Source organism: Sceloporus occidentalis, unplaced genomic scaffold (assembly GCF_023333645.1).
Source record: "Sceloporus occidentalis isolate IW3139 unplaced genomic scaffold, rSceOcc1.0.p SCAF_4, whole genome shotgun sequence".
Taxonomy (NCBI): domain Eukaryota; kingdom Metazoa; phylum Chordata; class Lepidosauria; order Squamata; family Phrynosomatidae; genus Sceloporus; species Sceloporus occidentalis.
The window spans coordinates 148,653,192-148,670,195 of NW_028316984.1; the positions used below are offsets into that span (position 1 = coordinate 148,653,192).

The following is a 17,004-nucleotide window of genomic DNA, read 5'->3' on the forward strand; positions in this document are numbered from 1 at the left end:
AAGCACCAAAAATACACAAAAAAGACACCTTGAGAGGGAAATAAACCTTTGGAAATGGGCACCCACCTCCTCCTCCTCCTCTTCTTCCTCTTACTTCTTCCTCCTCCTCCTCTTCCTCCTCCTCCTCCCCTTCTTGCTCTTACTTCTTCCTCCTCTTCTGTCTCTTCTTCTTCCTCCTTGGCACAAAGGGCGCTTTTCCTGCCCAAAGGTTCACTCCTCCTCCTCCAAGGCTCTGAGGCTGGCCAATGGCGGGCTGGGGCTGGAAACATGTGTATAGGGCGCCACCATTTTTACGCCCCCAGTACGTACGAGGGGTGAGGCCTGATTGGACGCTGCGTCCTTGGCCAACCCCTAGTACGTACTGGGGGCGGAGCAAAGGCCCGTCTAGAATGGCCTGTAGTTTGTTGTAGCATCAGAGCTCTCTGACAGAGAAGGCTCAATGTCTCAAAAACTGCAATTCCCACAATTCCACATCGTTGAGCCATGACAGTTAAAGTGGTGTCAACCTGGATTATTTCTGCAGTGTGGATGCAGCCTAAGAAGCAGTTTGGGCATAGTTTAAAATGTGAAGCCCCTCCATTTTTAGCACCTCTGGTTGCAAAGGCATTTACACTAAGATCTAAATACTCAGTCTGTGATGATTTGCCCACTAGGACCTATCTATTTATTTAGAATATTTATACTCTGCTCTTTAGCTACAAAGGCTCTCAGAACATTTTACAAATTACTGATTTAACATTCAGTGCCCAGTCTTTCTAATTTTGGACTTTGTGACTCCAGGTTTATTATGGGGGCAGTTGCAATATTGGCAGATCTTGTGAATTCTTAACATGTCTCTTACCAAGTAAGAGTAGGGTTTGATTTTGGCCTGTGGTTCAGTGTAGACTTCAAGTTTAGGTTTTACATCAGATGTAAGGATTTGATTTCTGGTAACTGGTTGCATTCTGTCAGGAGTATTATGATTTGTTGTCTGTAGGATCCATCATATAGTTACTTGGTCTCCTTCTTACTGTTGATAGTATCCCAGCACATTTTAAGAGTGTTATGGGGAGTCATGCCTACGTAGGCCAAACAAGTTTTTAATTTAACTAGTGATATATTACTTTAGTAATCAATAATGACATGCATCTCCATTGCTCTTGTAAAATGCCATCTGGGAAACACCTTCATTAAATATGTATTTTAGTAGAACCTCTTGGTCTTTCTTGCACACCTGAATATACTGGGTAATGCATAGGTGTAGAAAAAAACACCACCTGAGTGGCAAAAGGCTTCAGAAGTTTAATAGAAGCTGCATAGATAGCACTGATGTGCTTTTCACTGCTTCAACGTCACACATTCAGTAGCTGTCTTACAGCCTTTAGAAACATGATCAGTAAAGGAACGACATCTGAAATAGATTGCAAAGTCTTTGAATAAGGTTTTGTGTTTGACTAGTGTTTTCTCTTTAGAACTGTCGAAGTTGCCCCTTATGTCACATTAAAGTTAGGCCTTCTTAGCTATGCTGTAGCCATGTTGAGAGCTTGGGTTTAAGGGGAGAGAGATAAGCAGCTGTGGGGAATTGTTGCATCTGAACCAAGGTCATGTATATTGCCTGGATTTTCTCAGGATGGAATGTGAATGGAGGGTGGTGAATTTGGAGTCCATATAGAAGTGAAATGTAGCTCAGAATTGGCAAAGGATTTGCTAGTGTGCTGATCTTTCCAATAAAGGAGTCCTCGTGGTGCAGTGTTTAAAAGCTGGTACTGCAGCAGCTACAACGTCATAAATTTGATCCCAGGTAGGGTTCCACTCAGCCTTCCATGATTTCATAGGCCAGTAAAATGAGTACCCGGTTTGTTGAGGCCAATTGGCTTACACATTGTAAATTGCTTAGGGAGTGCTAGTTCACTGATAACCAGTATAGAAATGTACTTGCTGTTGCTATTACTATAAACTCTGTCTTGCTTCCTCCATTTGTTCATTGAGTTAGAAACCAGGCATTACAACTACATTTCTGTAGAGGATGAGTTTTATTGATTGAATTAGTTTTATTTACTAAATGGGACAGTTCTCCTCTGGGTCCTCTATCATCTTAGACTTAAGTGTAGAAGAAGTTAAATTTTTTTGGTGGACTAACACAGATGTTGTAGATTTTCCACACCTGATAATTAGTTTTTGATTTTTGGCATGGATTGTACTGGCCACACTGACTGTTTCAAAGGTATATATAGATGAATTTTAACAATGTGAAAGGTGGAAAACACTGCTACTCTACATTACAACTGTCTTGTTGCATATAATGGGATTTGAGTATGTACGGAGTTCGGTATCCACAGGGGGTCCTGGAACCAAACACGAGTGGATACCAAGGGCTCACTGGAGTTGTGGTTAGAGATGTGATGGCCCAGGAAAAAACCATAAGAAACTGTGGAGAGGTTCCAGTTTTTCCCCTGAAGCCTTTTTTCTGAAAAATATGGCAAAAATGGATCATGGCATATTTTCTTTTAGAATGATTAGATAAAGTGTTCACAAATAATTTCTAAAAACTGTTTTAAGAGGAGGACTTTTCTTTAAGACTATGCACAGTTAAGACTAACCCACATACACTGGCTTAGGGGTGCAGGACCCCTGTGAAAGTGGGAAAGCTGCAGATAAAAAAAATATCCTTTTTACCTGAGAGAACACCCCTCTAGGAGCTTCTAGGTTCTCCAGTACAAGTCTGTGGTCAACATCTGCCGGACGTTACCATAAAATTGTGCTGCAGGATGTGCAAATCCCTAGAGAAGTGTTCTCTCTAAGAATCTCTAGGATCTCCAGCACAACCATTGGTGGATGTTGACCTTAGAGTCACGCTGGAAGACCTAGAGATTCCTAGAGGTAACATATTAATCAAATCTGTGAATAAGCAAATCTGCTAAAGTCAAAGCCGCAAACATGGAGGGCCAACTGTATTGGGTTTCCTTTTCTCAGTTCATTTTATAGAAATGGGTGCCTGCCTTATGTCTACTTGAAACGCTGGAGAACTAATGTTGATGTTTTGTGCTATGTTTAGGGTGGGAGAGTTGCCTGCTTGTCATACTGGCAAAACCAAAAAGGTTCCTACAGCTCAGCATGTTGTAGTAGGGGAAAAAATTATATGATTATGATTATTATTATTATTATTATTATTATTGCGCTGTAGATTTACACAGCACTGTACATACAAACAATAAAATTGATAAAAATGAAACTTGCCAATGGTGTACATTCTACAAAATACATAATAAACAATAGATAATAATACAAAATAGAATTAGATAAAAATAAGCAGGCAACAAATTTAAAAACATCAAATATCAAATCAAATATCAGATAACAATCGGATAAACAATCACGCAATGCCTGGGGACATTCTGTGAAACTGGTTAAAGAAGTGATGACCCGTGTTCGCGGGAGAAGGGGGTTCCAGGAGTGAGGGACAGCAAGTGAGAAGGGACGAATCTAGGACGTGGCAATGAGACAGCAGACCTTGACTACCAGAACGGAGAGTACAAGTGGGAATGTGAGGTGAAAGAAGTTCAGATAAATAAGGAGGGGCCAGCCCTTGCAGGGCTTTAAAAGTCAACAGGAGAAGCTTATACTGAATACGGAGAGGGAAAGGGAGCCAGTGAACGGATGATAATAGAGGAGAAACATGGTCAGAGAGGCGAGCAGATGTAGTATGTGTGCAGCTGAATGCTGGACAGAAATTAAAGGACGGAGGTGAGAAAGAGGAAGCCCTGCCAGAAGGAGGTTACAATACTCTAGTCGTGAGACGACCAGAGCATGGACCAGAGTCTTGGGAGTAGCAGTTGTTGGCATGGTCCAGAATTTCAGTGTTTTCAAACAATATTTTGTGCCCAGGATGGTTTTTAACATGTTCTGTTACTGCTGAAACACTGAAAGTCTGGACCATGCCAACAGCTACCATGTCAGGATGCACAGGGAAGCCATTGAAATCCACAAACACCTGGACAATTTCAACAGAAAATAGGAAACACTTAAAGTAAACAAGGTTTGGCTACCCATCCTGAAAAATAGCAAGAGGAAGACTCAACAAATGCAAATGAGAAATCTGCCAGGGTCAGGGGTTTTCCAGCAGACAATGAGCACTAATCAAGCAAACACTAAGCCTCTTTTGCAGACCTTCCTACCCTGAGGCCTGCCATTAGCAACAGAACAGTACACATGCAAATCACTCCTGCCTTCCCAGGTCACACAATATATACACCCAAGTCCTTTCCAGGCAAGCATTCTCTGAAGATGCCAGCCACAGATGCTGGCGAAGCGTCAGGAATAAACTCTTCTAGAGCATGGCCACATAGCCCTAAAAACCCCATAAAAAACTATGGATGCTGACCATGAAAGCCTTCGACTTCAAATTGGTATAGTGGTTTGAGGGTTGAACTAGGCTTCTGGAGGCAAGCATTTGATTCGCAGTTTGGTTAACCTTGGGCAAGTCACACACTCTGAGCCTCAAACGCAAACTCTCTGAATAGATTTTGCCAAGAAACCCCCATGATAGGTTCACTTTAGGGTCACTGTAAGTCAGAAATGAATTGAAGGCACACAACAACAAAGCAACAACAAAATAACCAAGTGTATAAGGGGGGGGGGGGTTACTATTGAATTTTTCAAACTCCCCCCAAAAATCTGGTTTTTCCCCAAAGACCTTCCCAGAAAAAAAGGCATTGGGTTCAAAATTTCTGGAACTTTTACATCTCTAGTTTCGACGTATGCATAGGTGTGTCTACAGCACAATTATTTGCATTCGTAGTAAAAAATGCTTTAGACTTGTCTGAATTGGATGCCTGCCTGGTGTTGTAGTCTGCACTGGGTGGAGCTGACCGGCTCAGTTTTACTGAGCTGGTTCTCCCCACCATCCTCTCCTGCAGCTGCTTCAGGAATTTTGGCTTGGGCCTCAGCTGCCACCGCCTCTCTCTCCAAAAACAGGGCTTTCACACTGGCTCCCAGTTCAACCTTCCTGCATGTTGCAGCAGCAGCCACTGTTGTGGCAGGTTTTGCTTTACTAGTTGCTTCCTTAGTGGGCCATGAGTGACAGATGCCTGTGCAGTCTCTACTTCAGTCTTTGCTTTGACAGGAGCTCAGCAATTCAGGTCAGGATAGAATGGACAGAATACATTCACTTTAAGTGGCTAGGGAAACGAGAATACTGTGAGCTTGTCTCTTGCAAGTGGCTTTTTCTGCTTTATGCTTCTACAGTAACTACCCCCCCCCCCCCAATTGTGTTTGATAGTCTTCTGAATGGCACATTCTTTCAAACTTGAATTTATATTGAGTTTTGTTAGGAGAGACATTTCTCAGGCAGTGGTATATGACTGGACCTTATTACCATGTGCCTTTAAGTCATTTCCAACTTATGACGAACCTGTCGTGGGGTTTTCTTGGCAAGATTTGTTCAGAGGGGATTGCCTTTGCCATCCTCTGAGGCTGAGAGAGTATGATTTCCATGGCGTTGCGAGGATTGAAACCCTGGCATCCAACATCATAGTCCAGTGCTCAGAACACTACACAACATTGGCTTAACTGGGCCATAATCTTAAATCTCATGTTCCTGTCTAAAGCATTGTGACATCATATGTGTCTTGTTCTAACTTGACCCAGGCCCTTTTTGCATTCTTCTAATCTTGCCAAGATCTTTCTCAGCTTCATACACTTCCTGGGCCTTCTGGGTCAATTTACTTGTCCTTTGGGGCCTGCATCCTTCTGAGGTTTGAATTGTCATCTCAGCAGCTCCATCTGGTCTTGAGCCTTGCTATAATACTGGTGGAGCAACAAAAGTAGAGTTTGCACTCTGGTTCTGGCCCTGGCATTGTTTGAGAGGCTTGGTTGAAAAGCTTTGGCACTGGCTATAGGAGTTGCGTCTGCCCAGACAGCAAACTCACATCCAACCACTCTCCGTTTCATTCAATGTTGCTTCATTCTTTAACTAAATAATAATAACTAAAAAGGGAGATAAAAGAATGATGATGCCTAGTAGGATGAGTGGAAGGATGAGGCGAAAAAAGAGACCAGAGAAGACTGCAGGAAGCTAAAGAGGAAGAAAAACAACTAATCAAACACAACATCAGGAATCAGACTTGATTAGTTGCTAATAGGTCTGTATGCAAACAGCAATACAGCTATAGTTATGATCAAGGCTGGGGAGTAGTGGTGATTCTGGGGTTATTCCTTGTCCTACTCTGGAGTAAGATATTTTTTCTTAATGTTACTCCTACTCCTGTAAAAACATCTTACTCTTTTACTTCTTACTCCTACTCCCCAGCCCTGGTGAAAAGCCCTCGCGGGTGTGGATGTATAAGTGTCTCTCTTTGCCTCCCAGTCCCTTACCCAGTGCAATATAATAAAATTAGTTTTTGGTGTTTGCATGCACAATATAATAACAGGAATAAGAAGTAACAAATTTATAGTTTTTTGTGGGTTTTTTGGGCTATGTGGCCATGCTCTAGAAGAGTTTATTCCTGATGTTTCGCCAGTATCTGTGGCTGGAATCTAGAGCATGGCCACATAGCTAAAAAAAAAAAAAAAACCACAAAAAAACTATGGATGCTGGTCATGAAAGCCTTCGATTTAACAGTAACAAATTTATTTTGTTACTCCTTATTTCTACTCCTGTAAAAACCTCTTATTCCTTTACTCCTTATTCCTGCTCCCCAGCCCTGATTATGATCTAGAGGTCATAACTATAGCTGTATCGCTGTTTGTGTACAGACCTATTAGCACCTAATCAAGCCTGATTCCATATGTTGTGTTTGGTTAGTTGTTCTTTTTCCCCTTAGTTTCCTACAGTCTTAGATACATTTTGTCCTAAAGGAATGGAACATATACCATCAAATATATCTTAAGTTTTTTTTTTCAAAAGCAGACCTCTCTCACTCTTCATGATCCTCTGAAACGTTAAATTAAATCTACCAAAGCCTGGTAGAACTTGAAAAGTATGTTTATAAGGAGTTTTGAGGATAAGTTTGAAATATGATGGATAATAAAAACACTGTGAATTTCATAATGTCTTCAAGGCATAGGGAAGATAGACAATAAATTAGCCAACCGATGTCTATGAAGATGTAATTGTCATTATTGGCTATATGACAGAATGAGAGATTAAATATTGTAGTGAGAAAATTAAATGTACAGTATGTGTTCCCTTCTATGTCTTAATCAAACTGATTTCTTCCCTTAACTGTAGTATGTTAGCATTCCCTTAATCTTTCAGAGATCTCTTCCACAGATGACCAATATTATGAGATGGTAAAGACACCTGAGGCCCAATCCAGCTATAATTAGTAAATAATTGTAGCTTGGAAGCCTATGTAAAATTATTAAGGGTAAAACCCTTTGACCAAAGTTTGCCAAGAAAACTTTGTGATAGGTTCACATTAGGGTTACAAAAACCCATTGGCAAGCCAGTATGGGTAGTGGTTTGAGTGTTGGACTGGGAGACCAGGGTTCAAATCCCTGCTCAGCCATGGAAACACACTTGATGGCCTTAGGTAAGTTACACTCTCCCAGCCTCAAAGGCAGGTAAGGGCAAACTCCTTCTGAACAAATTCTGCCAAGAAAACCACATTTACTCATCATAAATCAAAGAATGATTTGAAGGCACACAACATCAAAACCCATTGAATTGAGTGGGATTAGGATTAGACTGCATTTCCCACTAAAATCAGAAGGGGTCTGAGCTGGTAGAATGGACTGCAGCACAATCTTTAAGGTTTATTATTAAACTTTAAGGTTTATTATTATTATTATTATTTGCAGGAAATATTTTTCTTTTTCTTTTCTGAGCAGTCAGAATACAAGGAGAAATGCATTTTTTAATGTCACGCAGCAAGCTCTACTGAAATTCTGTTATTTCACTGCTACATACTAGGTGTGTATAGAAAATATAAAATTTTGAAAAATTTTGAAACCATGGAAAAACTACATCAGTACCTATTATGATAGCATTCATGTAAGCAGCTGTGTTAGTCTCTTGCAGCATAAAAAGATGGAAAGAAGGAGGAGGGGAAAAGAAATGTAGTAGCACTTTTAATACCTACTGGTTTTAATTTTCGCATGAGCTTTCTTGGATATAGACTCACTTCTTTGGATGAAGTACCAAATAGACTTCATCTGAAGAAGTAGGTTCCACAAAAGTTCATACAATTTTTTTTAAGTCTTAAAAGTGCTTCCACCAGAAATAATCCAGTTTGGCACCACTTTAACTGCCATGGCTCAGTGCTATGGAATTCTGGGAATGGTAGTTTATTGTGCTACCAAAGGTCTCTGACAGAAAACTAAACTTCTCACAAAACTACAAATCCCAGAATTCCATAGCATTGCACCATGGCAATTAAAGTAGTGTCAGACTGGATTATTTCTCCAGTGCGAGCAGCCTCCACATTTCTTTTTTTTCCCTCTTCCCCTTCCTTCCTCCTTTTTATTAGTACGTTTTACAGATTAAAAGTCAATTTGTTATTTTAGGAAAGTAAAATATATTATGTTTAATTTGATTTGGGATAATATACTGTTTCGAATATTAAAAGTGCAAATTGTTTAGACAACAACTAAAAATAGAATTGACTTTTTATTATATTTTTAATTACAAATGGATCTATAAGATCATGATTTTGTAGAGGAGTTAAAAAACATTAAGAAGAGAAGGAAATATCAGCATTAGCAAAGCAAACTATTATTTTCTACAGCTCCATAGTATCAAGGAGACATGAAGAATACATTCCCATAAAAAGGAATAAGAGAAGGAAACTATGATCTTATACATAGTGTTACATAAACCTATTATACAGCTTTTAGAAATAATTTGGGGGGATTAAAATATGAACATTTTGCCTTTAAAATATTTATTGTTGTAAAATAAAATTTTGATTTATTCATTTCCCCCAATTTTTCTGGCTTTGGAAAAGTTGCTTTGGAGAAAAATGGGAGAACCTGTTTCCCCACTCTCAGGCCTTCACATCCTCATTATCACTAGATAAAATTCAATTGAGGCCTTGAACAAAAAAATTACTAATGAAGTGAAAATATGTAGATTTACTAGAAAACTGAAAGCATATATTTTGCTGCTGATACTGAAATACTTGTTTTCAGCTGTTTATTTTATAAAAGCAAGTGGAGTATGTCTGTTTAAAATATTAGTTTTGTTTGTAAGCTACCTTAAGCTGGATCAAACAACGTGTCCAAGTTGGTCCATCAACATGGAGAGACGCAAGAATGTACCTTTCCCATTTCTGATATCAACATGGAGCCATAACATTTATACATGGCCTTTGTACATGAATTCCAAGCTGCGTATACCAAGTTGGTGAATTGAGCTAACTCAGTAAATTCTCAGCAATCAACTGTGCAGTTTTTATACAATATTAGACTTAATGGTGGCCACATTTGTATGGAAAACTGCATGGAAAACTGGTTAGAGCCAGCATGGTGTAGTATTTGAGCATTGGACTATGACTTAGGAGATCAGGGTTTGAAACTCTGCTCAGCCATGGAAACCCACCGGGTGACCTTCAGCATGTCACACACTCAGCCCCTTGTGATAGGTTCATTTAGGGTCACTGTAAGTCAGAAACAGCTTGAAGGCACACAACAACAATGGAATACTGGTATGCCAGAAGCAAGCAATAAAATTCTTGTTTCTCTCCATAACTGGAAGCGAGATTGAAGAAAAGTATTGTCTAATCCAGTTTTTGAAAAGCCCTTTATTGGGTGGAAAAGTGGACTATGATTCCCGCCCCCCCCCAAACAATAGAATTTTATTCAATCGTAAATCAAAACAATAGAAATTTCAGAAAGATATATTAGACTGATTTACCTGTGGCAAAAATCTGTTTTGTGGGTATTAAAGGGGAATTATAAAATTCTTACACTTACGAAGTTTTGAAGATTGTCATATGAAATGTGTGCTCTATAGAGAGCATGCAAATTACTAATAATTGTTTTTGTTAAATAAGTACATTACAGGTATATATGCTGTACTTTAACAGATAAGAATGTAAATTAACTTTTCCTTTATTTTGTAAACCAGGGATTTCAGAGATTATGGCATCTGAAGCCCAAAATGTTAGAAAAAGGAGCCTATTGTATGTCGAGGGTCGTCCTGTTGATCTCCCTAGAAAAAGAAGCTCTTGTTCCATTAATGAGAACATGAAGGAGGTAAGCTTTTTCCATTGCTTTCAGGTGATTAGAGCTCTTCCAACTCTATGATTCTATGATTCTAGTATGATATTGGGGAAAAGTTTATATACCGGTATCTAGTTCCCTTGTTCAACTAGAATGAGACAGCTATAAAGGGTTTTCTGTCCTCAATATTAAAGTCACCGTGAGCTTTAAATGTCCTCTATTTCATTTATTCACTTACAGATTTTGTGAAACACATTAGTATCTCCAAAATGCTGTGCTCACAATTGTACCTTTATAAACGCCTAAAATTGTAAGCTCCAGCTAAAGTAGATCCATTGAAACAATTGTGGATGGCAAATCAACAGTTATATAAGTGCCATTGATTTTATGGGTCTAAAAGCCGAAGCAGAAAGCAATAATAATGATGCTAGGAAAGGTAGAGGGTAGTAGAAAGAGAGGAAGGCTGCACATCAAATGTCTAGACTCAGTTAAGCAGGTCACATACCTGAATCAACAAGACCTAAGCAGAGCAGTGGAGGATAGGAAGTCTCATGAATTGAGGTTGACTCAAGAGCAGCTAACAACAACAACAAGGGCAACCTGAGGTGGAATTAACAATTTAATTTAGGACCAAATCATCTGGATTTCTGTTAATCTACAAATGTTGAAAAGAAGGGCCCTCCTTTAGGTTAGTTGAGATTGGAAATCTTAATTTTTTTAAAATAGAGCTTAAGGCTTCAGGGATGTTTATGCAAGAAGAATCCCATCTAGATCCTTAAAGTCTGGATGAGTGATGGGGCACAGAGAACCTAGTAGCACACACAACAATCTAGGGCAGCTGTAAACAGTCTGTGGGGTTGTATTTTGCCTATCCGTCACCCAGATGTTTGGCAATAGAAATGGTATTGAGAAATAAGAAATCAGCTCTCCTCGGCCCCATACTGTTCACCACCCATCATGACTATAAAGGTAAATAAATGTATTCTTAATTTGATGTCAACATAGACATCAATTGAAATGTTAGTTGTATTGATTGCTAGCCTTCCATTTTAAAAATACTAGGTCACTTATTTGTTTTATGAGTCTAGATGGTGTCAGAGTTTCAAATGTTAAACATTTCAATTGGTGAGCCCCCTAGTATCTAACGTCACAGTAAATAATGTCTTCCTCAGTATACTGAAGAAGTCAACTACATGATTTGTTATCTCTAAGTAACTTGCATACAGTTGTCTAAGACATTGTGAAAATCAAATTTAGTCTTCATTCCTTTTATTAGTTAATAGGAAGGGGTGGCACTGTAGTACAAGTTGTAGTTTTAACATACCTCTGATGTCATAATCTCACCTCTTGACATGGATGTCACAATATCTTGTACTTCACCTAGATGGTCAAAGCAGTCATTAGTGGTTTTGCTCTTTTATAGTAAATTGATTTTGCCAGGTATATGCAGTAAATAAAACAAGGTGAAAATATATAAATAATACATTAAGGAGTTGATCATATTTTTTTTCATTCCTGATAACATTTGTGCTGTTTATTTCTAGGGTAAGAAATCTACAAAACATTTGGCTTCTTGCTCAAGCAGGTAAGAGTTCCTCTTGCTAATTATTTTAAAGTAGACTTACAGTTGTGACTATAGAAAGAGAGATCCTCTTTCTGATTTAATTGATTGGAAAAGATTATTGAAAACATCTCTCAGTGTATTTTCTTAGTCTAATAAACTAAATTGGTAGGCTAGCAAAGAAGTCTTAATGTTATACCTCATTTAAAAATGCAGATTTTTTTCTTGAGTGTTATTTCTTTAACAGTAAATTTAATACCAGAGGCATATCTAACATGGAAAAGATAGAGTTAGGCTCCTGCACACACAAAAAAGAGCAATTCAACATGTTTCAGCGAACATTTTAATTTAGAACTTTGCATGTATGAAATGAAATAACCAGGCCAGGTAAGCTTTGTATAAGTAAACAAAAAAACATTCTACAGACCACTTGAGAGTGTCATCCAAAATGAATATAGGAATGACTGGGGGTTTTCCCAATAGTCAAAAGCAGAACATCCTGAGATGTTCTGGTATTGCTTAAGTGCTGTTTGTCTTTCATTACCTTTCATGTTCAAATGGACATATCAGAGGCAAAAACCAATGCTGCTTTCACCAGTCTCCACTTTTCTTGTGATTGCCATTTTTGTGGCCAAACGTATAGATCTACGCTTTTTAACGTGCTGGGATAGCTAGCAAGGCAGGTTTTCTGCTTTCTGCTTTGCTGTTCACACACACTCAGTAAAGGAGTCTGGTGGCAGCTGCTGCATTTCTTGTGTGTTGTAGGCAGGCATATACAGCTACAGTAGGATCAGCTAAAGGAGAATCTTTCTCTTCTTTGTGGTATCTGTGCCATACACAAATGGGGTTTGCTCTGCATAGCTAATCCCTACAGAATGTTCTAGAGCTTGGTGGGAATGCTCCCCTCGCTTACTGCAGATGTCATAGCCCACCAAGCTACCATCCCCTCAGTTTATTTCTGTCCACCAGCAGAACAAGTTTTCTTTGAGTGTTTTCTTGCTAAGTAGTTTCCTTATTCTTCTTTCCTTTTCTTTCTTTGGATCATTTTTGCCTTCATTATATTTTCATCTACTGCTTGGGGGGACGGGGACCCTTACCTCAGAACTCTGTTATCCTACCCCCAATTTGTCATACTATCCCTTTATTTCTACGGCCTCAATCTCTCTTTTCAAACACTGTTCTTCCTGTGGCCAGAAGGTTTTTCTTTTTAATGCTCATTCGTAGTTCCTCTTATGTCTGGGGGAAGGGCATATTGTTGAATGCTGCTCCATCTGTGAAGGATTTACTTTTCAGGTCATTACTTCTCAGGCCATTAGAAATAGGGCTTAGCCTCTGAAAATCCCCTGTTGGGAACAGACCTTGTAAGTTGGACAAAGTGGCATCCAACCAACCACTTTCCTTGACTATCATTCCCATCTCCAAACTGAAGAAGTCTAAATTCACCCCAGTATTGACAGCTTCTTCGATATCTACCTCCTACCTCCTCAGTTCCAATGATGGAAACAACATTGGTATCAAGAGCTACATCACCTGAGTTCCTACCATCCATACAGACTCAGATACTGACTGATGAATTTGGCAAGAAACATGGCAGATCTAGTGTGGCCTATCCAGGGAGACATTTCATTGCCCAAGACAACTCAGAAGTACCAGTGGTGAAGGAGATGAAGAAAAAGAAATTAATTCCTCCAGTACATAAGTCATACCAGTGATTTCACAGGATGTCTTGGTACTCTTGACATGGACAACTCCTACCTCCCAGGTAGCTATGTCTCCCCTTTCAGATCTAATTACCACTGAGACTACCCCCACCAGATGCTCAGTTGGACACTGGTTTGGAACAGCACATTCCAACAAGCAGCACTGTCACTCATCTATCTCCATGACCAAGATGACTGCTGCCCTCACCTTGACAAGAGAGATCGCCATTTGTACAGGAACATTCTTATTCATCTTCTATTTGAGGTTATTCGTACACAAGCAATTCTCCATATACTTCAGTGTTGTATCTTGATTGGTATCATCATGATGATCTCTGCAGGGAACACCCCACTTCTTACTGTTCATATTCATCATCCTATCAGTACCAATACCATCGCAGGTAATCTACACCCTACCACCCTTCCTTGTGTTGTTACCAAAGTCCTTTTAGATCACCAGGTGGGAGACAGATGTACAATTCCTCTTGATAGAGGTCACCTTCTTTGGTTTGGTACTGAAAACAAGCACCACCGTCTTTCCTACATCTGTTTTACCTTCTCATCAGCCTTCATCTCCACCTCCCACACTGTCTAGCAAAACATCACCACAGTCTGTGGGTTCTTACAATCATCTGTATGGGCTACGCTAATTTCTCAAGTATTCCACCCATTGGTGTATTCCATCATACTTGTCCATCCAGAGTCTTCTTGGAAGAGATCATGGCCTTGGTTCAAAAATGTACAGTGGAGAAAATACCCATTCATTGCAGATGAAATGGCTCTTTCCCAATGGCCCTGTGCCAAAAGGGACGGGGCTGTGGCCAATGTTGGACCTATGGGGAGGGGGGAGTCAATCGTTACATCAAGCCCCAGCGGTTCAGGCTGGACACATTGCATTCCATTCTGCCTTTCCTACACCTCGATGATGAGTTCAAAGCAACAGACCTCAAAGATGTCTACAGTGGAGCCTTGCCTTAAGTGGGGATCCATTTCGGACCCCCCTGCGTAAGGAAAATACCACGTAAGCACAAGTCCCATTCAGTAAAATGGGGCTCGCTGTGGTGTGGTGCGTGCGCACCACGGGCACGCACGCCATTCGATTAATAGCAGTGCAGCATATGGAGTGGGCGCACTGTACTTTGACATTGGGATTCAGTCCCAACATTGCAAATTCATTCCTGATAACTTCCAAATGAAGACATCTCCCAGAGATCTACAACTTTTCCTGCCCTGGCAGTGATTGTTGCTTACTAGCCACTATCATCCACCTTGTGTTCCAATTGTGTGGGCAAATTCTTTGACACCTTCAGCTCCCTTTTGGTTGTTGTCTTTGGTCCTTTTACAATTTATCCGACAGCCTTTTGAACCTATGGGTTCTTTGGATGAGCCTTTAGTAAGTGGCCTTTTTGGTAGCCATTACTTTGGCAAGAAGAGCATCTGGGCTTACTGCCCGACGCAACAAACCATTTCTGATATTTCACAGTGACAAGGTGATGTTAAGACTGGACATCTCTTTTTTGTAACTGAAGGTTGTGTCTCATTTTCACCCTTTTTTCACCTTATTTGTTACAGTGGTGCTTGGAAAGGACAACACATCACAGAGATTTGTTAAGTGAATTGTTCAGACTATTCACTTAGCCTATGAAATGGCCAAGTGATTGGTTCCTAAAACTAAAAAAAATAAAACTTTTATTTGTATCCCGCTTTTCTGTAATAAAACAACCAAAGCAGCTAACAAAACATCCACACACAATATTGCATCAAATTATAGCATCCCCCTTAAAAAAGAATTAAACATATTACAGTTAAAAATTAAAGTTTAAAATATCTAATTAATAATAAATGAAACATGGGCAGAGCCATAGTATAATGCCTGGTGTGAGAGGGTAATCATTCTGTGGCCGAGCAGTTTTATTCAGGAAAGGCCTGATTTTACTAGGCTCATTTTACTGGGGCAGTGTCTTCCTCAGCTGCTGTCCTACAAAACATTTCCTTACCTGACTTCTGCAGAGCTGTCACAACTTTCCATGTTCATCCAATATTATAACCTGGGCTTCAGATCGAGAGCAGATGCCAGTTTTGTATGTGCTGTACTTTCTTCTGTACTACAGCCTCTTATAGGATTCATAGTCACCCATTTGTATGAGGCACACAGACAATGAAGAACAGGTAGCTGTCATCTATACCCTCATACAAACCTGAAATATCTCCCCTTCTCTAGGTCCCTGTGAGTTCATGGTGAACTTCAAAACTGATGGAACAGTAGCTTGGTGGGCTAGGATATGCAAAGTAAGCAGGAAGGAGTGGGGTATTCCCACCAAGCTGTTTAGCTCTAGAATATTCCATGGAGATTCTCTGCACAGGTAGAAACCCCATTTGTGTAAGGCATAGATGACCACTTGAAGAACCATAATTACAGATAAGCAATCTGTTATTTCCCAGATCAACCAGTTTATTGGACTGTATATTGTAAACACTCTGCTGCAAACCATTACTGAAAGTATGTGTTTCTCTGGCCCTTGTTCACAATCTTCCCAATGCTTATGCTGCTAAGAAAATCAACCCTTCCAGTCAGACAGCGAAAGAAAAAGGAAAAGGGGGGGGGGGGGGAGACATAAAAAGATTTTGTTAAAAAGGATTTCACTGCCAGAACTTTAGTTAATTGAGGTGTGCCTGTATTTGCCCTACTATTTTCTATGTGCACCTCTTTTCAGGATAAAGACACCTTCAATGCAGTTATTATGTCACTGTTTTGAAGTAAGTTACAGATTTATATGAACATAGAATGGAACCACCAGTATGATGGTCTGTCTGGTGCTTGACAGACACCTTTTTTCTCAGCTTTATTTTGCCGCTTGCTGATTTAAAAAAATTGAGCATGCATATATCTCACTGACTATTATCATAAATTAGGGAGCTACATCCAGTTTAATTGGCTGCAAGTTGTACAGACTTATGATGCTAACATTGTGCCTAGCAGATGGTCATTGACTAAGTATGAATGTGACTTTAGGATATGGTAGTCATTATACTTTGTGGAATGCTTCCTTTTTCCCCTCCACTGTGTACATTGTGGAAGGGGCTGGAGATGCATGGATATAAAATAGGGATGGAGACTTCCAAGTCCTGAGAACAAATCCAGGTTTCTGGGGTTCCAGAGATAATTCTGTCCACTTCCATCATTTAGTGGTTTCCCTCCAATTGTACAGTTTTTCCCCCATTTTAAAAAGTGTAAATGCCTCTCCTAGGGCTTAGTTGCAGATATTCAGTTTTAATCTAAAATAAGTTGGCATGTTTGGGCCTGCCTTTTTACGTTTATGCCAGCCTGACTAGACTCCACAGATTGAATTTGGTGCTCAAACTGAAAAATGTTTCCCAGCCATGAGAAACCATCAAGAGAGATAATTCATCTTTTCAGTAGGTTACAGCATCCTGCCCTGTTTAACATAAAAATAATAGAAGTAGATTTTCAACCACCTCTTGATTTGTTTTCCTTTTGTGGCATTTTTAAAAGTCTCTGACCCCCACCCCCCACCCCGAAGATCCCAAAAGCAGAAAATTGATCCCCAAACACCACATTTAAGTTGCCTAAATTATATAAAG

At 39.7% G+C, this 17,004-nt stretch overlaps 1 protein-coding gene across 2 annotated transcripts in view; it reads left to right on the forward strand.

Moving 5' to 3' along the window:
• KATNBL1 (katanin regulatory subunit B1 like 1) overlaps nt 1–17,004 on the forward strand; it is a 39,565-nt gene that overhangs the window by 13,571 nt on the left and 8,990 nt on the right. For both annotated transcript variants that reach the window (XM_089521986.1, XM_089521987.1), the window contains exons 2-3: nt 10,046–10,173; nt 11,685–11,725. In XM_089521986.1, the coding sequence (XP_089378112.1) occupies nt 10,060–10,173; nt 11,685–11,725 (155 nt within the window). In that variant the 5' untranslated portion in view covers nt 10,046–10,059. The remainder of the gene's footprint in view (nt 1–10,045; nt 10,174–11,684; nt 11,726–17,004) is intronic.